The sequence below is a fragment of the Mastigoproctus giganteus genome, chromosome 10 (genome assembly GCF_048544385.1).
Source record: "Mastigoproctus giganteus isolate SK-2022 chromosome 10, ASM4854438v1, whole genome shotgun sequence".
NCBI lineage: Eukaryota > Metazoa > Arthropoda > Arachnida > Uropygi > Thelyphonidae > Mastigoproctus > Mastigoproctus giganteus.
The window spans coordinates 62754241-62781711 of NC_143584.1; the positions used below are offsets into that span (position 1 = coordinate 62754241).

General features: G+C 39.2%; 1 protein-coding gene across 1 annotated transcript in view; it reads left to right on the forward strand.

Annotated features, from left to right (window-relative positions):
- The window catches only part of PGAP5 (Per1-like protein PGAP5), a 291616-nt gene extending 269523 nt beyond the window's left edge, over positions 1-22093 (forward strand). Inside the window, exons 8-9 of the mRNA XM_090382931.1 lie at positions 548-688; positions 21944-22093. Of these exons, the coding sequence (XP_090239057.1) occupies positions 548-688; positions 21944-22093 (291 nt within the window). The remainder of the gene's footprint in view (positions 1-547; positions 689-21943) is intronic.
- The last annotated feature ends 5378 nt before the right edge of the window (positions 22094-27471 follow it).

Below are 27471 nucleotides of genomic sequence, written 5' to 3' on the forward strand. Positions count from 1 at the left end.
GAATTGTGGAGACATCCCAAATTTCATTGAAAGTAGACCAATAGAACTCTGTCAATTATTATTTCTTTTTTTTTTCATCCATATCACACAGACTATCCATATACTATATATTTTAGCTGAAGCACTGGATATTATGATTGTTGCTGTGTACAGTATAACGGATAACCCTTTTGACTGCCATTTGTTTGAAAATACAGCAATAGCAGTAAAACTTGATTAAGATGAATTTTTTTTTTCCGGGAACATCAAAATCACTGCATTTACTAGGCATTTTAATTCTTGCTGAGTGCAGAAACACAAGCAAGGATGTTTTCATAATTTTGAAAATGCCAACATATTACTAATTATTTAATAATTCTAAAATGGGTATACTTTTTTTTTAGGGTATAATTTAATGAGACTATATGGTAATCATAAGGCTCATCTTAATTTTGGCTAAATATGATGTGTGTGTGTGTGTGTGTGTGTGCGTGTGTGTGTGCGTGTGCGTGTGTATTGTTGGTTTATTGTCTGTCTGTATAACTTATACATTATAAACTTGTTGCAGATTTTAAACTTACTGAACCCTAGGGCAATATTTACTGGACATACTCATCATAGCTGTTATAGACTACATAATAGAAATATTCCAGAATGGACAATACCATCATTTAGCTGGAGAAATAAAAAGAATCCAAGTTTTATATTGGTATGCATATGTTAGACTTATGATTAAATTATTAAAAATGCTTGAAATTTGTCTGTTTTGCGCATATTTATTGGCATTTAAAAGAGTGAAACAAAATGAAGCCTTTCTCTAAATTTCTGTAAGAAAAATTACGTTGTAACTTCAGGATAATGATACTTATTAAAGTTTGGGATGTAGCACAGGCCATGTCTCAAACTAATGTAATTAATGCAATTTTTCTTTACTAACTGTGTTTCTCAAAAAGGAAACTGTTTCTTGGTTGTCAAAGAAAAAGGTGAAGTGCTGTACAAGCTTAGCACAAACATTAGCATTAGTATTGGCATACGAAAACAAGCAATACAGCATCAGCCAAAATAAAAAAAAATAAAAAAACGCCCTTTTTCACCATCCAAAAATTTATCTAGTTTGCTCAAAAAGTTTGTTCAGTTCTTCCTTGATTTTATTTAAGCTAACTTTCACAATGACAGATGGAACTTTGTTCCAATAATCAACCACTGGCTAAAGGCAAATTTCTGCACATCAATTCTACAATTGTCTTTCCTCAATTTGAATGCATGCCTCCTGAAATGCATAATCTGAGCAAGAGAAAAATTCCATCAGCATTGAGCTTGCTCAGACCATTCAAAGCATTATACATCTCAATCAGATCACTCCGCAGGTGCCTAGTCTCCAGATGCTGCAATTTGCAGTACTTAAGCCTTTATTGGTAAGAGCACCCCTTTGTTCCCCTCACCAATCTCGTTGCCCCTCTCTATACTCATTCCAGCAGCTCTACTTCCTTTCTAAAATGAGGCTTCCAGATCTCTATGCAATACTAAAGGTGTGACCTGATCATTGCCTTATACCAAGGGATAATCCCCTTCTTATCCCTGCTGGCAAAGTTCCTGTATGTCATTGACAATACCCAATGAGCTGCTCAGAAAACTTCATATCTGATTGCACAATTACCCTTGGTCTTTTTTCATTCTCCACTACCCTCAGCATAGTACAGCACATCTGCCACATTACTCTGAGGTTACTGCTATCCATATGAAATACTTTGTATTTGTCAATGTTAAACTTCAGTTGCCACTTCTTAGTCCATCTGCCCAACTTTTCTGTATCCTGTTGCAGCATTGTCATTAACAAACTTGGACATTAAGCCTGGTATACATCATTGATAAATATAGAAAACAACAATGGGCCCAACACAAGACCCCCTGGGATGACTCCACTAATAACATTAGTCTGGGGATAGCAGTGTCCATTAATTCCCACTCTGTCTTCTCTCAGGCAACCATCCCTTTATCCATGGCAGTAACTTGCCCTTAATGCCATACAGCTCCAATTTGTACAGCAGCCTTGTATGTGCAACAGTAGCAGAATTTTTTTTCCAGAAATCCAAGTATAAGATATCAAAATTATTTTCTGCATCCAGTTCCTTTGTGACCACATCGTAGTATTGAATGAAATTGGTCAGAGAATATTTTCCCTTAACAAACCCATGCTGTGTCTGAACTATAACTGCAGTCTTGTCTGGATGATCTTGCAATGCTTCTTTAACCAATAACTCCATTATTTTCCTCGGAACAGAAAACTAACAAGTTTGTAATTACTCGCCCTTTGTGAATTGAGGATACATTTTCACATCTGCCGGTAGGGACCTCTACTGAATACAAGGCTGCTCTCATAATCATGGCTAAGGGTTTGCTTACTTCTTTTGCTCCCTCCTTTAATATAACTGGATAGATCCCATCCATCCTAGTTGCCGTTCTTATATTTTACTTTGTTAATTTTTCCTCCACTTTCCTCTCAGTTTAAATTATTACAAAATCATTTAACTCCTTGCTAGAGTTTGATAAACTTCTGGATTCCACTTCCCTAAAGAATTCCTTATGTGTGAATGTAGATGCAAAACACTCAATCAGTTTGTCAGCTACCTGAGCTGGGTCATCAACACTCAAACCATCAATATTAAGTGGACCAATCTGATTCATCCCCTTCTTTCTGCAGTTTACTTAAGTAAAGAAGTCTGTGCTCTTTTCTTTGCATCCTTTGCCAAAGATTCCTTTGGCAAAAGGAATTAGGCAGATTAAAAGGAAAACAATTCCTTGTAATCTGCCTAACTTCCTTTATGACATGATTACAGACTAGCTTATATCTATCATTGGCTTCAGTGTTGCTTAATAATTTATATGCATCTCATGCATTTTTCTTCTCTTCCACGAGTCTCATTAGTTCGTCTGACATTCCTTTACCTTGAACAGTATTTCTTTGTCGGTATGAAAAGTCTAGTAGCTTCCAAGATTAATTCCATGCTTTTATTTCATTGATGCAATATCAATTTACTGCTGCCCATTTAGAATTTGCTGTTGGTAATATCATCAGTTAGTCCCACTGTATAGAATTTAAAAACTGTCTGAGACCATGATAGTCATCTTTACAAAAGAAAAACCCTTCCCTTTACCCCTGATTATAGTTACATCTTTAAGTAAATCCCACATCAGTACACTATGATCACAACCAACTAATGGTTTCTTTATCTACAGATTCTTAATGCATTAATAATCACTGCTGATAATCAGATCAAGAGTATTACTCCCTCTTGGTGCCTCTCTAACATGCTAAAAGAGCACCTCTCTAAAAGGGTGATATTATTGTACACGTTGGTACTAATGATATTAAGAGTAGGAGACTGGCAGAATTACTTAACAAATACAGGTCAATGTTGAAAAAAAGCCGTGTGTTAGGTTTGAATTTGTAAGTGTCTGCAATTCTACCCAGACATGATAAGAGGGAGTATATGATGAGAGCCTTGTCGATCAATTCGCCCCTGGAGAGATTGTGCAAGGCTCAAGGGGTAAAATTTTTCTCAGCTTGGTCTGTGATTGTTAACAGGAAAGACTGCTTCTACAAGGATGGGATACACTTAAATAGAAAGGGTGCAAGAATATTTGCTGCTGCTATCGAGGCAGAGTTAGGTGGGTCGGAAAACTGCTAGCTTGGGGGAATACATGGACTAATATATTAACAGTAGCCACTGGCAGAGGTGAAAGTGATTCTTGCACTGCTTCTATTGAAATGCAATTGCGCAGCAGCCTGGAAAGCAAGGCAATGTGGATTTCCAGGCCTGTTGGGAGTCATAGTGGAACAAGTAAATACATGGGCTGTGTTAGGGTAACCAGAGTAGGAACAGGTGCATGTATACTTGCGTGTACACCAATGCTAAGAGTATAGTTAATAAATTTGATGAGCTTGAAGTGCTAGTCAAGACATCAAAGGCAGATATTGTTGGGATATCAGAGACATGGTGTCACACAGAAATAAGCAGTGCATAATTGGAATTTGTAGAGTACAATATGTACAGAAAGGATAGACAGGACAGAAAGGGAGGAGTGGTTATGCTGTTAGTTAAGAAACACATAATATCTAAGGAAGTGCATCCAATTGATGTGAGGACAGTGCAATGATGAATCTGTTTGATGTGACATAAGCACTGGGAAAGGAAAAATCACAGTAGGTGTGTGTATTAGGCCTAATGAATCTGATGAATATAATGAGAAATTGTGAAGAGAAATAGAGTGGGCCAGTAAAGCAGAATGTCTTATAACGGGAGATTTTAACTTTCCAGATATTGACTGGAACTTGTGGGTTGGTCACTCATACACTAGCCAGGCTTTTGGGGATTTATTGGATGATTGTTTTTTACAGCAGCAACTAGAGGGAGTAATACTCTTGATCTGATTATCAGTAGTGATTCTTCATGCATTAAGAATGTGCAGATAAAGGAACCACTAGGTGGCAGTGATCACAGTGTGTTGTAGGGGGATTTACTCAAAGAAGTACAGTCAGGTAAAGGGAAGGGTTTTTGCTTTCGTAAAGGTGACTAGGGTGGTCTGAGACAGTATTTAAATTCTATATGGTGGGACCAACTCATGTTGGTACCAACATTGAGCATTCAAAGAAATAATCTTGGAAGCTACTAGACTTTTCATACTAACTAAGAAATATTGTTCAAGATTTAGGCCTAAATGGATGTCAGATGAACTAATTAGACATGTGGCAGAGAAGAAAAATGCATGGGATACATATAAATTAATAGGTGACACAGTAGCCTAAAATAGATATCAGCTGGTCTGTAACCAAGTCACAAAGGAGCTTAGGCAGGCAAAGGATGCAAAGAAAAACATCAAAGAGTTCTTTACTTATGTAAACTCTAGAAGGAAGGGGATGAATCATATTGGTCCACTTGATATCGATGGTTCAGCTGTTGATGATCCTGCTCAGGTAGCTAAATATTCAAACTAAATGAATATTTTGCATCTACATTCACACATGAGGAGTTACTCACGGAGTGGAATGCCATAGGTGTATTAAACTCTGGCAGTAAGCTAGATAATCTTGTAATAACTGAGAGTAAAGTGGAGGAGAAATTGTTGAAAATAAACATACTAAAGGCACCTGCGAAGAATGGAATCTATCCAGTTATATTAAACGAGGCAGAAAAGAAAGTAAGCAAACTCTTAGCCATAATTATGAGAGCTTCCTTGGACTCAGTGGTGGCAACCATGGACCGGAAATGTGCAAATGTGACCCCAACCCACAAAGGAGGATCAAAGGGAGACACAGGTAATTAGACCTGTTAGTTTAACTTCTGTTCCAACCCTTTGCCTCTCCTGTGCATCACATGTGATACTCGCGACGTGTTTTCTATACGCTTGTACATCGCATGTGATACGCACTTACTGAAGTTTTAAAGAACTTTTTATATAACTTTTTATTGGCCATACCCAGCAGAGACATTGTAACAGCTTTTGAAAATGCTGCTAGCTGGATTAAAAGTAACTATTTCAAACGAACGTAAGGTTTGGTACATGCGAAATATATGTGGACAGGCAAAGGGTTAAGGGAAGTCTTGTCTGACCATACTACATCATAGTAACCAATTTGAATGGATACTATGATGTAGTCACAAAGGAACTGGATTCAAAGAATAATTTTGATATCATAAATTTGGATCTTAGAAAGGCTTTTGATACTGTTGCACATGGAAGACTGTTGCACATGGTCACATTTGCTGCTCAAATTGGAGCAATGTGGCATTGGAGGCAAATTGCCGCTATGGATAAAGGGATGGTAGGGTGGGAGAAGACAGAGAGTGGTAATCAATGGACACTGCTCTTTGTGGACTAATGTTATTAGCGGAATCTCTCGGGGTTCAATGTTGGGTCCATTGTTGTTTTCTGTATTTATAAATGATATTGATGATGGTAAATCAGGCTTAATGTGCAAGTTTGCAGACGATACAAAGGTTGGCAGGGTTGTTTGAAGTCAGGCTTAATGTGCAAGTTTGCAGATGATACGAAGGTTGGCAGGGTTGTTAATGACACTAATGACAGTACACTGCTGCAACAGGATCTAGAAAAGTTGAGCAGATGGGCTGAGAGGTAGCAACTGAAGTTTAACATTGACAAATGTAAAGTACTGCATATGGGAAGCAGTAACCCTAGAGTAACGTATCAACTCTGTGGTACCACACAGACAGTGATAGTGAATGGAAAGGACCTAGGGCTAATTGTGCAGGCAGATATGAAGTTTTCTGAGCAGAGCAGATGGTCTGCAAGAGTAACTCATGGTGTCTTGTCAATGATATACACGAATTTTTCTAGTAGGGATAAGGAGATAATTATCCCCTTGGCAATGGTCAGGCCACACCTTGGTTGGTTGTTTGAGTTTTATTGGCGCATCAGCAACTTAGGCTATAATGCGCCACCACATCTTGAGTACTGTATACAGGTCTGGAGGCCTCATTTTAAGAAGGATGTAGAGCTGTTGGTACAAGTACAGAGAAGGGCAACAAGGTTAATGAATGGAACAAAGGGTTGCTCTTACGAAGAAAGGCTTAAGTTTTGCAAATTACAGTGTCTGGAGATTAGGTAACTTCCATAGTGATCTGATTGAGGTGTATAAAGCCTTGACTGGTTTAGGCATGCTGATGGGATTCTTCCTCTTGCTCAGAATAATCGCCTGAGAGGGCATAAATTCAAATTGAGGAAGGACAGTTGTAGGATAGATGTGCAGAAGCACTCGCTGCCTTTAGCCAGCGAGTGCTTGATTGCTGGAACAAGCTTCCAGCTGTCATTGTACAAGTTGATAGCTTAAACAGATTCAATGCAGAACTGGACAAACATTTGGAGCAAGTGAATGGGTGAAATGAGAATTGGGTATATTTTTTTTTTTTGCTGATGCTATATAAGCTTGCTTTCTTGCATCGTATGCCTCTACTAATGCTAATGCTGCTTTAAAAAACAGTCATCCAATAAATCCACAAAAGTCTTGCTAGTGTGCAAGTGGCCAATCCACAAGTTACAGTTAATATTATGAAAGTTAAAATGCCCATTATAAGACATACTGATTTACTGGCCAACTGTTGTTGTTATTTGGTTTTTAGGAGCATTAGCAACTAAGGCTATATTGCTCCCGGGATATGTGGTGGTCATTTCTTGACCTTTCCGCACCACCATATTTGGTGGTGCCAGGCTCGAACCCCGGTCTAATCAAGAAGCATGTGCTACACACTGCTGCTCCTTCCCACCTGGTTACGGAGGTGCCGACTGGCCAACTGTATTTCTGTGTACAGTGTTTGTTGTACTCATCGGAGTGGTTATGCCTATAATGACACACTCCTACTGTTATTTTTGCTTTCCAGTGATTGTTCACACTGAACTGTCTCAACATTGTACTGGCCGTTCATGTGAACTGGATGCACTTCCCTAGATTTCATGTGTTTCCTTATTAACAGCATAATCCCACCTTCCTTCCTATCCCTTCTGTACTTTTGGGGGGAACTCTGGAGACTGCCTGAAAAACAAAAAATCTGTGTGACACCATGTCTCTGATATCCACACAATATCTGCCTTTGATGTCTTGACCAGCACTTCAGATTCATCAAATGTATTTACTATACTCATAGCATTGGTGTACATGCAAGTATACATGTACCTGTTCATACTCTTAGTTATACTAACACGACCCATGTATTTAATTGTTCTGTGAATGACTCTCAGCAGTTCTTTAAATCCCCAGCAATTTGTGTTCGAGGCTGCAGCTCGTTCCACTGCAAGAATCACTTTCACATCTGCCTGCAGCTATTGTGCATCTATTAGTCTCTCTCTCTCTGCATCCCCCCCCCCCAAGGTGGCAGCATTTTGATCCACTGAACACTGCCTCAATAGCAGCAGCAAATATTCTTGCACCATTTTTATTTAAGTGTATTCCATCCCTGTATAAGCAATCTCTCCTTTTAACATGACTTGGTTCCAAAAATTCCTACATAAAAAATATATTATTTTGTCTCACTTACAATAAAAGTAATACACACACTGGCCAAAAAAAATATAAACCGTTATTCAGTATTGAATTGGGCAACCTTTTTTTCGAATAACAGCAGGTGTGTGGTGCGGCATGGATTTTGTAAGGCTATTTAGTGCATTTTGCTCTAATTGTAACCACAAAAATATTGCGCGGCTGCAACATAGTTGAAGGAAGAGGACTTTGTTGCCAAATAGCTCTCACCAACATATTCCACACATTCTCAGTAGAATTGATATCAGGTGAATGTGGGGGCCAGGGAAGATAGTGGAAATCTATGTTGTCTTCTCCGAACTATTTTTGCACAGTTCTGTTACAGTGTGCTGTTCCATTGTCATCCATAAATTGACCATCACCTTCAGGATAAAAGTGTAACGAATACAAAATTCGGGTACTGACAGTCATCAACACCTGTATTTTGCATTCCAATAAAACATTTCCATGATACCACCTCCAGATGCCTGGGTTTTGTTAACATCCTTTGTTTGCATCAGTTTAAACAAATTGTACCATGATTTGTCTGAACATGATTTTCTTCTATTGTTCCACTGTGCAATTATGACATTCCCTGCACCAAGAGGACTATTCTGTTTTCTTTGAAACAGGTGGCTTCTAAATAGGCAGTTGACTGCCAGTACCCAATTTCTTCACCGTGTGCATGGGACAGTTCTGATTGAATTCAGATGTTATTTGCTGCACACTATTTATTTGAAGCATTAATTTTCTACCACATTTCTGCCTTTGAGCTGTGCAAGAACCACTTGCTTTTCAGTCATTAATAACATTTGAAATGGTTGCTTCTGAGAAACCAGTTTTTTTTTTTTTTTTTTTATGTGAACCCCAAACACAAGAGGTATTAGAACCTATAGTACTTAGTACCGTGCTTGGGTTGGAGGTTGAGAAGATGAAAGAAGATATTTGTTGACATTGGACTTGAACTTCTGTAGATTGTAATTTTCAGGAAATACGTATGAAGGAAGATTGTTCCAGAAAACAGCAGTTGAATGAATAAATGAGGAAGATGAAAAGTTGGTTCTGTGGGTTTGAAGTCAGACAGTAAATGGATGTTGGCTGGTGGCGGTACGTCTTTGGACTGTTTTGAAAGAGAGAGTGGGAATTATAGAAGCCAATTCAGAAGAACAGTGCCCATGGAAGTCTCTGTAGAAGAGGCATGCAGCAGAAACAGTACGTCTATGAGAAAGCGAGTGGAGAGACTCTGTTAGAGATGAATCATTAATTAACCTAACTGCCCTCTTCTGAATGGAATCAAGAAGCCTGAGAGAGGTTTTGGGGGCACCACCCCAGATGTGGGAACAGTATTCCATGGCGGGGCGGATTTGCGATTTATACAGAGTGAGCAGCTGTTTGGAAGAAAAGTAATGACGAGAGCGAAAGAGAAAACCAAGTTTTTTAGATGCAGAGGAAGCAATATTTGTAATGTGCTTGTGCCAAGAGAGATTAGAAGTCAGGGTAATCCCCAAAAGAGATATATCATTTTGCCTAGAAATCGGAGTGTCACTAAAGATAAACATAGGAGCAGAAGTATCCTTTTTGCGAGATATAAGACAAGACTGAGTTTTAGAAAGGTTGAAATCAACTAAGTTGTCTTTGCCCCACTGGAGAATTACCTGAAGATCTTCATTTAAGGAATTGGTAGCAGATTTTCGAGAAGTTGAAGCTGATTGAGTAGGACAAGGTTTCTCAAAATGGAAAGTGGAATGCAATGTGCTATCATCAGCAAAACTATGGATAGGATTTCCAGTCAATGGAAGAAGGTCATTAATATACAAGAGGAAAAGAGTGGGGGAAAGAACTGAACCTTGGGGGACACCGGCATTAGTGGAGAAGTTAGAAGACAGAGAGCCATCTACCATCACCCTCAGTGAGCGATCAGAGAGAAAACTGGATAACCAATTACTAAAAACAGTTGGCAAACCATAAGATGGAATCTTGTTTAGAAGACCTTTATGCCAAACACAATCAAAAGCCTTTCAGATGTCAAGAGCAACTACCTGTGTTTCACCGAACCTTTCCATTGAATTAGTCCATAAGTGGGTAACATAAGCCAGAATATCACCAGTGGATCGACACTGATGGAATCCACACTGGCGATCGTTGAGTAGACGGAAGTTTTCTAGGTAGTTTAAGAGTTGGCGGTTAATTGATTTCTCCATTACTTTAGAAAGAATAGAAGTAATTGCAATGGGACGATAATTGGATGGGAGGGATTTGTCACCCTTTTTAGGAACTGGCTGGATATGAGCAAATTTCCAAGCAGAAGGAAAAACACCTTTGGAATAAGAAAGTGAAAAAAGGCGGCAAAGAATAGGAGTAAGTTCAGGAGCACAGGTTTTGAGAACAAGTGGAGAAATACCATTAGGACCTGAAGCTTTCTTAGCATCAAGATTCATCAAAATACTTCTGATATCCTTTTGACGGAAGACCACAGGAGCATGTTGGGAATGGTGGTAGGTGTTTTACCAAGATCATTAATAGATGAGCTGGAAGAAAAATGGGATGCTAGCAGGTCAGCTTTATCCTTGGCTGAAGTGACAACAGAACCATCTGGTTTGGACAGAGGTGGGATCAGAGATGGGCAAAAGTTGCGGCCAATAGCTTTGGCAAGAGACCAGAATGCTCGGCTACCATTAGGGCAAGAAGCAAGTTTTCTACTCTTAGCCTGTTCAAATTCTAGTTTGGACTGATTAATAACTGCTTTACAATTGTTGTGAGCTTTGGTGTAGGCAGAAAATGAAACTGAAGAATTAGAAACAAGCCAATTACGATATGCAACATTCTTCTCTTGAACAGCCTTAGCACATTTATTGGAAAACCAAGGTTTAGATAAAGGACGAGATTTGTCGTCCTTGTCTTTTGTGTTATGTCTTTTGTTCTTGCTTGTCACCCTTGTCTTTTGTGTTATGTCAGTTATGTCTTTTGTGTCTTGAGTCATGGCTCCTGCTTGCGTGCATCCACAATGAGACGTTTTTCAAAGTCTGATAGATCACTTGTTTTGTCCTTAGATTACTGCAGTTGAACAGCTTGTGCAGTCTTTATATTCACTGAGGTGACACATCATTGTCCCACATCAAGTTTTCTTTGCATTTATTGTTTTTTCATATTTGTGTTACCATTTTACTTTATATGTTGTGTTTTGTTATATGTAAAGTTAAATGTAAATATAAAAGAAACGACGACTAATTTCCAATATGCTTGAAATACCTTGAATAACATCACCCCAAATCATTCTTGATCCTTTAACAATCCCTCATATCAATGCTAGGTTAGAAAAACAAAGTTCAGCTCTCTTTCTGGTGAAGCTTTGGAAATGCTTTGAAAGAGGCCTCTGTTTTCAGGATTCATTATAGGAATATAATTCAGGCTTTACTGGGAAGACAGATAAAATGCAGATCTTTAGGTAAAAACTCTTTAACATCAGAAACAAGTTAAAAATAAAGTAAATAAATCACCAAAATCTTTCGGACTTAAGTTATCCTTCCTCAGTTGGGAATGAGCGTTATTAGAAAAATAATAAAGAATGTCATGTGCCCGGCCATGGTGGTCAGTAAGGTGAAACATATGACACAGGTGCAGATAACAATCAGCAGTTGGAAGTAGAGGCTTGTGGTTGTAACTGCAACGCTTGGGTATGCTGTGTGTGTCATTTATTATTCAGGAGGATGGCTGCAACATCGACCCACTCCATAACATGGGTTGATGTTGTTTCTATTATATATCAAAAATCATTTGATGTATAATAGCATTAGCATTAGTAGAGGCATATGATGCAAGAAAGCAAGCTTAGTTCAGCATCAGCCAAAAAAAAAAACACACCACTCCCATTTCACCCCTCCGTTCGCTCAAAATACTTGTCCAGTTGAGCCTTAAATTTGTTTAGGCTATCAACTTCAACAACAAGTGATGGAAGTTGGTTCCACCAACCAACCACCCGCTGGCCAAAGGCAAATTTCCGCACATCTATCCGACATCCGTCCTTCCTCAATTTGAATTTATGCCCTCTGAGCTGATTATTCTGAGCAAGATGAAGAATCCCATTGGCATTGAACATGCTCAAACCATTGAAAGCCTTATACACCTCTATCAGATCACCTCGCCGGTGCCTAGTATCCAGACTCTGTAATTTGCAAAACTTAAGCCTTTCTTCGTAAGAGCAACCCTTTGTTCCATTCACTAATCTTGTTGCCCTTCTCTGTACCCGTTCCAGCAGCTCTACATCCTTCTTGAAATGAGGCCTCCAGACCTGTATACAGTACTCAAGATGTGGCCTAACCATTGCCTTATACAAGGGAATAATCACCTCCTTATCCCTGCTAGAAAAATTCCTGTATATCATTGACAAGACACCATGAGCTACTCTTGCAGCTCGTCTGCACTGCTCAGAGAACTTCATATCTGCCTGCACAATTACCCCCAGGTCCTTTTCATTCTCCACCACTGTCAGTGTAGTACCGCAAAGTTGATACGTTGCTCTGGGGTTACTGTTTCCCATATGTAGTACTTTACATTTGTCAATGTTAAACTTCATTTACCACCTCTCAGCCCATCTGTTCAACCTTTCCAGATCCTGTTGCAGCAGCATAGCGTCAGTGGTGTCCTTAACAACCCTGCCAACCTTTGTATCATCTGCAAATTTGGACATTAAACTTGATATCCCATCATCAATATCATTCATAAACACCGAAAACAACAACGGACCCAACACTGAACCCTGAGGAACTCCACGTTGAGCAGTGTCCATTGATTACCACTCTCTGATTGGCGCCTCCGTAGCCAGGTGGGAAGGAGCAGCAGCGCGTAGCACACGCTTCTTGATTAGACTGGGGTTCGAGCCCATCACCACCAAATACGGAGGATGCGGAAAGGTCAGGGAATGACCACCGCATATCCTGGAGCAATATGGCCTTAGTTGCTAATGCTCCTAAAAAAAAAAAAATAAAATAAAATAAAAAATACCACTCTCTGTCTTCTGCCACTCAACCATCCCCTTATCCATAGCAGCAATTTGCCTCCAATGCCACACTGCTCCAATTTGTGCAGCAGTCTTCCATGTGCAACAGTATCAAAAGCCTTTCTAAGATCCAAATATATAATATCAAAGTTATTCCCTGCATCCAGTTCTTTTGTGACTACATCATAGTATCCAATCAAATTGGTCAGGCAAGACCTGCCCTTAACAAAATCATGCTGCGTCTGAGCTATAACTGAATTCTTGTCTAGATGATCCTGCAGTGCTTCTTTAACCAGTGCCTCCTCCATTAATTTACCTGGCACAGAAGTTAAACTAACAGGTCTATAATTACTTGTGTCAGCCTTTGATCCTCCTTTGGGAATTGGGATTACATTTGCACATCTCCAGTCTATGGGTACCTCCCCTGAGTCCAACGAAGCTCTCATAATTATGGGTAGGGGTTTGCTTACTTCCTTTGCTGCCTCCTTTAATACAACTGGATAGATCCCATCCACCCCAGGTGCCTTTTTTATGTTTATCCTCAACAATCTCTCCTCCACTTTCCTCTCAGTTATTACAAAATCATCCAGCTCACTGCCAATGTTTACTTAACCTACATCATTCTCCTTCCTGAATAACTCCTCATGCGTGAATGTAGATGCAAAATACTCGTGTAGATTGTTAGCCACCTGAGCAGGATCCTCAACTGTTGAACCATCAATATCCAGTGGACCAATCTGATTCATCCATTTCCTTCTTGAGTTTAAATAGGTAAAGAACTCCTTTCTGTTTTTCTTTGCATCCTTTGCCAAGGATTTTTCGTAGTCTGCCTTTGCCTGCCTAATCTCCTTTGTGACTTGGTTACAGACCAACTTATATCTATCATAGGCTTCCATGTCACCCATTAATTTGTATGTATCCCATGCATTTTTCTTCTCTGCCACATGTCTCATTAGCTCATCTGACAACTATTTAGGCCTAAACCTTGAACAATATTTCTTAGTTGGTATGTAAAGCCTGGTAGCCTCCAAGATTAGTTCCTTGAATGCTTCCCATTTTGAGTTTGCTGTTGGTAACATCATCAGTTGGTCCCACTGTATAGAATTTAAATACTGTCTCAGACCATCATAGTCGCCTTTACGAATACGAAAACAAAAATCCTTCCCTTTACCTCTGATGGTAGTTACCTCCTTGAATAAATCCCACTTCAACACACTGTGATCACTGCCACCTAGTGGTTCATTTATCTGCAGATTCTTAATGCATGAAGAATCACTACTGATAATGAGATCAAGAGTATTGCTCCCTCTTGTTGCCTCACAAACATGCTGATGTAGAAAACAATCATCCAATAAATCCACAAAAGCCTTGCTAGTGTGCGAGTGACCAACCCACAAATTCCAGTCAATATCTGGGAAATTAAAATCCCCCATTATAAGACTCTCTGATTTACTGGCCCACTCTATTTCCCTGTACAATATCTTATTATACTCATCAGAGTCATTAGGCCTATAGCACACTCCTACTCTCAATTTTGATTTCCCTATGCTTATGTCACACCAAACTGACTCGACACTGCCCTGTCCATCGATGTCGACTGGCTTCGCTTCCTTGGACTTTGTGTTTCTTAACTAATAGCATAACCCCTCCTCCCCTCCTGTCCTGCGTATCCTTTCTATACACATTGTATTCCCCAAATTCCAGTTCTCCATTCCTTATATCTGTGTGACACCACGTCTCTGATATCCCAACAATATCTGCCTTTGATGTTTTGAGCAATACCTCAAATTCATCAAATTTATTTACCAAACTCCTAGCATTGGTGTACACGCAGGTATACATGCACGTGTTTCTATTTTTGGCTACCCTAACACAACCCATGTGTTTACTTGTACCGCAATGACTCCCAGCAGTCTCTGAAATATCCTGCATCTTGTTTTTCAGGTTTCTGCTCATTTCAATAGAAGCAGTGCAAGAATCACTTCCACCTCTGCCAGTGGCTTCTGTTAATCTTTTAAGTCTTTGTATCCCCCCCCAACTAGCAGTTTTCCGACCCACCTAACACTGCCTCGACAGCATCAGCAAAAATTCTTGCACCCTTTCTATTTAAGTGTATCCCATCCCTGTAGAAGCAATCTCTCCTGTTAACAAGTACAGTCCAGGCTGAAAAAAATTCTACCCCTTGAGCCTTGCACAATCCCTCCAGGGCCGAATTGATCGACAAGGCTCTCATCATATACTCCCTTCTATCGTGTCTGGGCAGAATTGCAGACACTTTCAAATTCAACCCTAATTCACGGCTTTTTTTCAATAGTGACCTGTACTTGCTAAGTAATTCCGTCAGTCTCCTACTCTTAATATCATTAGTGCCAACGTGTGCAACTATATCACCTTTTGTGCCCTTAAAAGATGATATCCGCTCTACAACGTCATCAACCTTTGCCCCTGGCAGACATACCCTGAGACATAGAAAGCCATATGGAGGAAAATCCTAGGTAAGCTAACGTTTGAAAGCATTCTGTATTTGTTAACAATCCTATGTAAGTATTTTAATATAAAATGTGTATGTCTTTAGTGAAATTTAATTTCTAATACAGTCTTTACAAAAACCTCTGCATTTTTAAGGAAACATCCTACTACCTTTTTAAAGAAAACATCCTGAATTTGTTGATTTCCAGCTATTAGTATTCTTAGTAATGACAAATGATGCAAGTAAAGAAAGTCTGAATAAATTCAAGAAAACCTTGAATACTAAGTAATGAAAGTTTGCTTCAATAATCAACCACCAGTTGAAGGCAAACTTCTACACATCTATCCTGTAATCAACCTTCCTCAATTTGAAATATGCCCCCTCCTGTGTGTAGTCTGAAAAAAGAGGAATGCCATCAGCATTGAGCTTGCCGAGTCCATTCAGAGCCTTAAACACCTCAATCAGAACACCTTGTAGGTTCATAGTCTCCAGATGCTGCAATTTGCAGAACTGAAGCCTTTCTTGGTAAGACCTCCCTTTTCTTCCCTTCACTAATTTCGGTACTCTTCTCTGTACACAGATCTACATCTTTCCTAAAAAAGAGGTCTCCAGACCTGTATGCTGTATTCAAGGTGCAGCCTAACCATTGCCTTTTACAATGGGATAATCACCTCCTCCTTGCTAGCAAAGTTCCTGTATGTCATTGACAAATCCCATCAGCTGTGCTGGCAGTCTGTCTGCAGCTCCTTATAGCAAAAAAGTTGGGAATTATGTTTAAGGAAACAAACTTATTTTCAATCGGCAAAAAAAAAAGGAAAATAAAAAACTTGTCTCATATTATTTCTGTCCGTTTCTCATTAATTTTGCCTGACTTCTGCCTTACCCACACTTGCAAGCAATTTATTCCAACGTTCCATAACATTGAAGGTAAACTTCAAAAGATCAAGTCTACTGTTATGATTTAATGTGCAAGATTTTATATTTTTCTCTCTGTTATTTCTTGCCTCACTGACCACTGAGAATATTCCTCACTCATTCATTTTACTAATCCCCTTCAAGTCTTTATATGCTTCAATCAATCCCCCTACCAAAGTTTCTAGTTGCTGATCTCTACAGATCACGTCTAAGCAGCTCCTTATAGGGATAATGCTTAGTGCTCTTGACCAATCTAGTTTCCTGCTTTGCACCTGCCTTATAAGTTATATATTTCTTTAGTATGACCTCTAGACCTGGATACAATAGTCCAAGTGTGGTCTCACTATTGTCTTATAGAAAGGGATAATGAGTCATTATCCTCTCTTTTTGGTGTTAATTTGCAGTATTCAAGAAATTTGGACACTGTAATTTTTATTCATACAGAAATATGTAGGCACAATAGCCATAAAAAAAAGAGAAAAAAAATTCCCAGAAACAATTATTGTGCCTTTATTCATGTGAAATTTTGTTATTAGGAAAGACACAATTTCACTCCTATAACATCTCTTACCATCCTTATTAAGCAGATCTCATAATTTAAAGAGTCCTAAATGAAGATTGTTTAGGAAAATTATAACAAAAATTGAACTCATTTTTTTTAACAATTTTGGGTGATGAATAAGAGTATAGAAAAACAAAATACAGGCAGTTCCTGCTGTACGAGTTCCTGGGTTTACGAGTTTTTTTTTTTTTTTTTTTCAAGTATCAACAAAATCGAAAATATGAACATTAATTGCAAAAAATGAATGTTAAACATTCATAAATACTGCATTTCAAACCACGCATGTAGCTATATGATACAGTGTACCCTGCTTTACGATATTAATCCGTTATTGCAAAAATATCGTAACGTGAACTCAATAACACATTATTTTTTGGTAATTCATTCCACGACCTCAGAAGTTGAAATTTTCGCTATATAACTCTCTAAAAGGTCTTTTTTTTTTTTAGTGTAAATTGTATCAGTTACCAATTCAAATCATTAAATGCACTACACTTTCATTGTTAACATATGTTCTGTTATAAGAACCAATTTTGAATGGCTTTGTGATATTTTTCTAAAGCATGTTTCTGGAGGTCACGACCATAAAATAACAAAAACAACTTGCACTTTACAGTTTATTGGACTTTTCTGTTACTGCAAGCAATTATAAATGGGTAGTAAACTCGATATTATTGCATTTGAGAAAATACCAATAGCTGTAATCGTGTGGTGTTTTTACTTTATTAGGGTGAAACGTGTTTCCCCTTTACTGAAATCTTCAATTTTATAAAAAACATAAATAAAATTTCAGAATCTTCTCTTAATTCTTTTTTTTAAGCTTCGTAAACTTGTTACTCCGTGCAAATCGTGTTAGTTGCAATTTGTGCGTTTCGTTAAAAAATGCTTATGCATTCTATTGAAATTTATAAAGAAAAGAGAAGATTATCTTGGAAACAAGCACTTCTTGAAGCATTTATAAAGACGACTCCTTGTGCAACAAACCAACGATTGTCGAGCCAATAATGAGTGATCAACAAGTGTGCATTTAGTTGATGATGATGATGAAGAATAAACATTCCTTAACATTTGTAAGTCATAAATAATTTCTTTACTATTATAATTTGCTTGATTTTACAGGCTGAGTTTTCATTTCTTTGGATAAATCAATCATTTTTTAAACACAAACTAATTAGCTAATTTCGTTGTTGATAACGTAACCCCTATTTTTAACATTATGTCCATGGGAAATAAATTCCCGCTTTACGAGTTTTTGCTTTAAACACGCGCACACTAGGAACGAATTAACTCGTAAAGATGAGAACTAACTGTATCCAAAAATACGTTCACAAATTTATTACAAATGAGAATAGTGTATAGCAGTGGTCCTCAAAACTTTGAGCCTGTACCTCCCTTGACCTGTAAAATTTTCCCGGCGCCTCCCTTCAAGTAAAACCTCAATAATTATGCATATTGTAGTAGTTATCTAATAGTAAAAAAAGTAATTCTTAATACATTTTTAATATTTGCCATGGAAATCTTACATAAACTATTACATCGCCTGCGACATTGCTGGTAAATTATGACACCTCCCCAGGGCATTGCAGCGCACAGTTTGAGAACTGCTGGTGTATAATTTGACATCATTCCTCTTTCCCACAGATTAGGCATTGTTGTATTTTGTATTGATTGCACATTTTATTTCAGCATTTTATTTTATTCATTTTTTTATTTATTAAAATTAACATTGCATTAAAATTTGCATTATTATTAAATTACTATTATATAATTGCATTATTATTAAAATTAACATTGCAAAGAAAAATCGCCATGCTTTGTATTTTACTGCTTTATGCATTGTAATTAAATGCATGAATAATTATAAAAACATTGTGAAAAAATTACATAGTAGTATAATGCATTGACAGTAAATACAGTGACAGATTAAAGAAAATAAATGTTACTAGAAAATTAAAATAGTCTAATTATTATCTAGTAAAATTAAAATAGTCAGTTTTTTCATCTCCTATCTCACTTCTTCATTCCACCTTTTATCTTTCTCATGGTTATTCCCAAACTCCACCTTAGCATTCTCATTTCTGCTGATGTTAAAGCTCGTTCTTCTTTTCTTCTGACAGCCCAGTACACCGAGCCATATAACATACATGGCCTTACAACCTGTTTGTAAATTTTCAGTTTCAGTTTAGTTGGCATCTTCCTCTCTTTCAAAACACCAGACATTTCCCACCACCTGGCCTGTCCTGTTCACAGCTGCCATTTGTGTCTAACACTGACCCAAGGTACTTGTAGTTGCTAGTCCAATTAAGCTGTACATTGCCAATGCTGAGAAAGCCGTCTTGGTTGCCAAAGCACTCCACGTATTCTGTCTTGTTCCTGTTGACTTTTAGACCTTCCCACCTCTCTAGCTACTCCTGTACACTCTCTCTCTCTCTCTCTCTCTCTCTCTCTCTCTCTCTCTCTCTCGCGATTCACCACTAAGCATGATGTCATCTGCAAAGAATAAACTGTCAGAACCATTGCTCTAAATGTCTGGTTAGTGTGTCCATTATGATGATGAATAGAAATAGGCTAAGGGCAGAACCCTGGTGTAAGCCGACATTAACAGTGAAGGCATCACTAACTCCAGCTGCTTTATATATCGGTACTATAAGACTCTCCCTCCAAGCATCTGGTATCGTGGCTGCTCTCATTATTTCATTCATTAGCCTCGTCGTAAATGGGACTCCTCTCTGTCCTAACCCCTTTAAAATTTCAATGGGTATCATGTCAGGCCCTGCTGCCTTCCCTGACTTCATGCTATGCAATTCTAGCAAAACTTCTTCCTCCTTTATATCTTCAACATCCTCCTCATGGCCGTCTATCTCCTGTTCTTCTTCGGTAAATGTTTTACTATTCATGATCTCTTCGAAAATAGGCGCCTTCATAGCCAGGTGGGCAGGAGCAGCAGTGCGTAGTACACGCTTCTTGATTAGACCGGGGTTCGAGCCCGTGACCACCAAATACGGAGGATGCAGAAAGGTTAGGGAATGACCACCGCATATCCCCAGAGCAATATGAACTTAGTTGTAATGCTCCTAAAAACCAAATAACAAAAACAACCCTTCGAAAAACTCTCCATCTCCTGTTTATATCTTCTGTTTTCATAAGAACCTTACTAATATGATCTTTTACTACTCTTATCGCTCTTATATCCTGCTGTTTGTTGAACCGGGTTCTGGCAATCTTGAGTATCTTCAATTCCCCTTCCATAGTGTTCATACTATTCCACAGTTCTGTCCCTTGCTTTAGTTACAGCCTCTTTAGCTTGTCTTTTCTTTTCCGTGTACCGATTCTTTTTTCATCAGTTCTGTCTCTCTGCCATTCTTTAAAAGCTATCTTCTTGTCCTTCAATGCCTTCTGAACCTCTTCACTCCACCATCAGGTTTCTCTATGCATTTTCTTTCCACCTTTGGTCTTCCATAGAATTTTTTCTCCTCCCTTCATAATCTCTATCTGGGCCTTGTTCCATATTTGGTCCACAGTCATCAGGTTTGGATCCTCCTTGATTTCTCTAAAATCCTGTACGAGCAGCTCCTACAGTCTCAGTTTAGGCTCATGTTCTTGTAGCTTAAACCATTTGATGTGCTCCTCAAACTTCTTGTGAAAGCCTTGGCAAATTCCTTCAGTAATGAGATGACATACCAGGAGTCTATATTGATCGAATAAGCTTTCTCTTGGGATGACTTTGCAGTGTTGGCACCATTTCATACTTTTGGCTTTCAAACTCATGTAGTCCAGCAACTATGGTATGTCATAAAGTGTTGGTCTCTCTTCTTGAACTGTGTAGTAGCTATCGGCAATCCATCTCCAGGATCCTTTCTCCATTGTGCCCACCCCATCCAAAGCTGCCATGAACTCCATGGTAGCCTTGGGTTCTCTGGCCTACATGTCCATTGAAGTCTGCTCCAATGATTATTCCTTCCTCGTCAAGCATGCTGTTGATCACCTCATCCAGGTTCTCATAAAAGACATCCTTCTCTTCTACATCACATCCTGCTTGTGGAGCATAAGCGCTAATGATATTCAGCACACATTTGTTAGACAATAACAGTTTAATTTTAATTAGCCGGTCATTTTCCCTGCACACTACCACTACTGCATCCTTTAGGTTATCTTCAGCCACAACTACTCCATTCCTCCTATTCTCCGTGCTGTAGTATATTCATTTGTAGCTCTCAGCTAGTTCTTTACTCCTCATTCCTCTCCATTTTCCTGGACATGCAATACATTTATTTTCCTTTTCTTCATAAATTCCATTCCTTTCCTGGTCACTGTTCCTACATTAATCAATCCTACTCTGACTTTTGTCCTCTTATATTTGGTTCTTCTGTTATTATACTTGCATTTTTGCCTTTGATTATTTCCCACTACAGCCAGGGTCCACTGCAGCACATTGCTTATGGAGTATGCCCTAGCCTTTGTTGTCATTTCTCCATGCTGAATATGTCTAGCTGAATTTACAAGCCGGCTGGCCAGGCCTGACGCTCTTGGTTGCATTTTGGTGCTTCCTTCACCTAGTGGACTGCCTTCCCGGTATATTGAACTCCACTGTCCAGATGATACACTTATTTGATGGCGGTGTATACTCGCCATGTCACAGGGACATCACAGGCCATTGTGGCTTTTCATGGAGCTATCGGTGCCCACCACAACCTGCTATCCCTACCACTGCTTATTCAGCAGGGTGTCCCCTGCTTATTTTGCAGCGAACCACTATATCTGGTGGCTGACTCACTATCCACAACCTGTTGACACGTCCGGTTGTATGCAGCTTTGCACTCCTGCAGGACTGGAATTCTTGATTCTCTTTTTTCCATTGCTATTCTGAAAGAAGATCTGTAGTCACATTAATCCTTTTAATATTGTGTGCTAGTCATATATATATTTTTTGATAATCATTTCAAAATTCTGTTTTTGTATGTTGCAATAAAAATTGGATTTATTTTTCAGGCCAGTTTTACTCCAGATGCCTTTGCAGTTAACAAGTGCTATATGCCTGAAGAAAATACTGTAATTTTGTTGTATACTGTTTTTACGCTTTTGGTGGGATTATATTGTAGTAAAAATTTATTTATTTTTCATCTATATCACACAAGATAATTTTAATTACTTGTGGAATATATGTAATATTTTAGAAATATTAATAAAAAAATAAATTTTTTGTTCAACAAATAAATTTGAATGAGGTTTTGTGATACATTTTTATTTTAGTATAAATTTTCTTATGATAATGAACAATTCTGAAATAATTTTATCCATTAAACATTAGTAGTAGTAGTAGTAGTCGCAAATAATTTAAGAAAATAAGCTTATATAGCACTAAAAAAAAAAACTAACAGTCAAGATATTCTCCAGTAGCAAGAGAGAAAGTATATTTAAGTAATGCTCTTTTGCTCAGGTCTTGCTGTTCCTGCCTCTGTGCTCACACCCAGAGCAAACACAACAACCAAAAAAAACAGAAAAAACCCCTAACTCACACTCATATGTTCTGGTCAAACACACTGGAAGCCAGTGTCGCTGTCAAGGCATCCTCACTATCAATTTGAAGGATCAAATGAAAAAAATTAAAAGTTAAGAGCAAACAGTACAAGGATGCCAGGGATCATTGAACCAGATACCAGGGAGGAGGCATTCACAATACTGAGGAACTGTGACATCCCCACAATAGGATTAAAGGCCAAGGTGCCCAAATGTAGAGGTCCTACCATAGTTGTCTTTAACTTGGACAAAAGTGTGATGCAGAGGGTTTTCATCATCTGGGGCAGCTACTGATTTTGAGAATGTCCTGGTCCCTAAATGTTGTTACAGATGTTTCTGATTTGAACACACCTCTCACACCTGTAAGGAGTGAGAGGTGTGTTCACCATTTACAATACAGCCAATAGTACTCACCCATCCTGCACTAAATATGGATAGACTCCAAACTCTGACTACCACACAAGAGCTTAGATTCCTTTAAATAAATGTGCAGCGTGCTAGGATAGTGGTTGATCAAGTTAGGCTTAAATCACAAGAGGAAAATATTGACGTATCATTACAAGAACCATATTCATGAAAAGGTAATGTCATTGGATAATCAAATTCTTATATGATTGTTCCATGCACCACAGATACACCATGGGCTATTGTGGTCAAGAATATCGATATCTCAATAGTGAAAATAACCCAACTCTGTACTCCAATAAGTGCATGTGCTCAGGTTACCTCTGCCCTGGGCTCTTTTCATATACTCCTTATATAGTTGTCCAGGTGAAGCTATAGTGATAGCTATTATAATTATCCAAGCAGCTCTTAATTTCCTCCCAGGGGGGTAAGCTGATCATTGCAATGGATGCTCACTGCCACTCTCCACTGTGGCGTAGCCGAACCTATGATCTTTTGGGTATTCGAGCTCGGAATCATGAAGAGTTAGAAAATTTCATAACAGCTCCCAACTTGCAAGTAGTAAATGAACCAGGGAACCTTCCCACGTTCAGTAGTATCCTCTGGGAGAGTACCATTGATATTACCCTGGCTATGCCTCCAATTTCCTGTAAATTGAGCAAATGGACGTTCAATGATGCGTGGACTACCTCTAGTCACAGGGGATTCACCTTTTCCCTTGGTTGCCCTGTGGATCACGTTGCTCCTGTTCCCAATGATGTCATATGCTTCTGTACTAAAAGAGCAGACTGAGGCGTTATCAACTTGAACTCTTAAGAAGGCTATTTGAAGACTCCTCTTGTCTTACCGCTGTCTCAGCTGAGGATTGTGTTCGCCATCTCACTAACACCGTAAGTGTTGCCTGAAATTGCAATCCCAAAAAGAACACTTTCAGAAGGTGGTCCTGTAGTGGAATCTGGACCTTGAGGCACAAAGGAGAATGATTCACAGAGCAAGGAAAGATTTTCAGAGAACTCACGCTTACCTCCTGCTACTAGAGGCTGCCAGGGAAAGATACCAGATGCTCAGTAACAACTATACCACCTCTATCAGACGTAAAACGTCTTCATGGCAGAATTTGGTTTCTACATCCAGAAATAATGATCTATGGGGTGTAGTTTTTTGTATTGTGACAAATAAACTGCCCAGAGGCGAGGTCCTCACCTCAACTACCAGACCAGACGTAAGCTTTACTTACACCTGGCAGGATTCTGTTACCAAAATGCTAGGTACTATTTTCCCAAATGATACAACACTGAGGAACAGCAATCAATTGTCATGACAACTGAGAATGTGTAGCAGACATTCGCAGAAATTGAACTCAACGCTGCACTGTACAAAACCCAATAAAATAAGACTTCCCCCCCAGCAAATATCTCATCAAGGTGAAAGTTGTGAAAAAATTTGCTGGCCATTATCCAATATTTCTGGTACCTTTCCAATTAGCTGGAAAGAAGCTATTCTTAAGTTGATTCTGAAAGCTCCTGACAAAATACCTGAAGAACGGAGGTTGTATAGGCCTATAACTCTACTTCCTGTGTTATTGTAACTGTTGAAAAGACCTCTACCTCCAAGCACATGGATACAAGCCAGGTCTCAGCACAGAGGATGCCATACTGAAATTTATAACATCAACCACCACTGATTCCAGGTATTCGCTTTCCGTCATGATTGATTTTGCTGGGCCTTTGACTGAATATGGTGGCTCAGCATGCTAAGGAGGCTGCAGCTTGCTAAAATTCCACTTAATTTGTACAATTGTATTAAATCATATCTAAGTCACCGTGGGTTGTTGTCACTGCAAAGTATCGATCAGTCACTATAATTGCCACTCGAGGTTGCCCCCAGGGCTCGGTCCTAGGACCCTTTTCTTTTTGGTCCATTGTCCTGGACGAGTTTCTTGGGATAGGCTTTGAGCATGTTGGGTCTCTTGGTTTTGCTGGTCTTGGTAGTGAATGCTGACACAAGAGCCGGCCTGGAAATTCATACTAGCAGAGTCTTTTCAAAGCTAGAGAAGTGGGCAGCAAGCTGCAGCCTCTATGACCCTTTTCTTTTTGGTCCATTGTCCTGGACGAGTTTCTTGGGATAGGCTTTGAGCATGTTGGGTCTCTTGGTTTTGCTGGTCTTGGTAGTGAATGCTGACACAAGAGCCGGCCTGGAAATTCATACTAACAGAGTCTTTTCAAAGCTAGAGAAGTGGGCAGCTACTCATTTCTGGGATGAAAACTAAATCAATATTGCTTAAAGGAACAGTGTAATTAACTAGATCACCAGTCATTAAAATAGACAATATTTCAGTAAGGCTCTATCCGGGAACACACTGATATGAAACTAACCTTTCACCCTCATCTAAAGTACCTGGCCAACAAGGTTAAGAAGTACTCTGCTATGATTACCCAGATTATTTGAGTGGACTGGGGAATCAAGTGTTGGGCCTTGATGTTAATATACAAATCTCATTTTGTCTTCATCGTCTCCTATGGTGCAGCTGTCTGGTGTACAAGGGCTACACTCACGAAATCATAGCAAACTAAACTCCAGAAAACAATGCTACTTACAGTTACCAGTGCGTGCCACACAGTTAGCACTCCTGCACTCCATAATTTTTTGCAGGCTGCCTGCCCCAGTGCTAGCACTCCCTTGAGTGTGGGATCTCAACACAGACACCAATGCTGGCACAACCACAAATTGGGGGATAGAACGCTGAGTGCACAGCCTTTGGAGCTCACATGGGTGCACCTGTGACTTTTGTTGCTTTCCTCCTCTTCTCCTTTTTGCATACGTACTTCTGGGTGGACATTCTTCCTTATTGTGCACCTGCTCTTTACACCAAGCATTCAGGCCTTTCTTCTATTTAACTCGCCATGCTCTCTTCTAATAAAAAACTTACTTTCTTTTTTTTTTTTTTTATGATTTCGTATCCGTTAGGAAGCTCAGGTGACCCTGGCAGAGGCCAGCCAGAGTATGATAGGCAGCCTGGCTGATCTCCCAGTGGTGGTGGCGGGCAACGCTGGGTCACACTAGGGCCAAGAGGCAAGAGACACAACAACAGAACATAACGCTCCTTACACAAAGCAGACATTACACTTTTCTGGCTTTTACAGAGATTCTGTACTTCACAAAGTACTATGGTACAGATGTGGGAAACAACTGGTGGCACTTTCCACAAAACACTATGCCACCATGACACCAGCGGAGAGAAGAAGGTTCTGTCGAAGAGCTAGGTATTGATGATAGTGGTATAGAATATGTTCTCAGTCTTCTGGGGTGCAACCATAACGGAGTGATGATTCAGCAAGGTTGAAAGTTGCAAGTTTGGCATTAAGAGAGTCATGACCATGGTGGAACCATTTCTGAGTGGATCCTAACGTGGCAAAGGGATAAACTTTAAAGATACAAGACCCTTAGAGGTAGTGGACCATCTGCCTTGCCAACGCTGTATCAAAAGATTCCAACAGTGTTTTTTCAGCCTTGCGATCCGAAGTGATATTGATAGTAATACCAAGGAGGGTCACAGGGACACATGCATGATGTGTAGAAGCACAAGCCTCTGTACAAAGGAAAGAGTTCGAAGAGCAGACAGCCGTTATGGACCTACAAGGCAAACCCTGCACATTGCCAAAAGCATTTGACGTTGAATGCCATGAAGTTTAGTCTGGACTGGAACCTTCTTAACATACCAGAACCAGGTGGTTCACCATAGGACCAAATTGATAGAAACACAACTTTATAATACAACCGTAGGGAGCGAAAATTAGAACCTTAAGACTGTTTGGAGATATGTAGCAGTGAGAAAGTACATTTTTTTATTTCTCAGAAAGATATTCCAAGTGTTTAGTGAATGTAAGCTTACCATAAATGATCAGATCAAGAAATTTTAGAGAAGAAACCATAGCAATGATTTGTTTTGAAGTTTTACAACAGGTGGCTGAAATATTATGCGAACCCGTAACCATCATCATCTTTGTGGAGGGTATGGCTAATTTACTTAAAGTGGACCAAAAAAAAAAAAAACCAAACTATTATTTTAGGCCACCCGAATAATTAAATTCATCTGCGTGCTGTGTGTCATATGTCTGTTAATTGCGTGTGTTCTATGGTCGATTTGTCTGTTTTGCGGGAAGAAAAACCCCAGTTCGGGGGAGGGGGATCTTGGTATCTACGCCTGAGACTGACTAACCTTAGCCACGGAGTGAAAAAAGCCCATTAAAGTTCCTCGCATCATCGACGGGATTCGAACCCGGGCTTTTCCACCTGGTGTGGGGAGGACGGTGACACTATCACTGAAGATGGACCATCTGACATGACTAAATTGGCAGTAAGTTGAAGAGAGGCACGGGAATGGCCTTGGATCAGCAGAGTAAAATCGTCTGCGTAAGCCAATTTGGAAATAGAATGAAAAGTTTTAAGTAGCCATTAGTCAAGAACTATTGTAAGACACAAAGTCTTACAAATTAAATTAAATGTCTATATAATTAATGGTAGAATGCTAGATAGAGTGATATTGTAAACCTTACAAAGAAAACACTTAAAGTCACAAATATTGTTTAAGATAA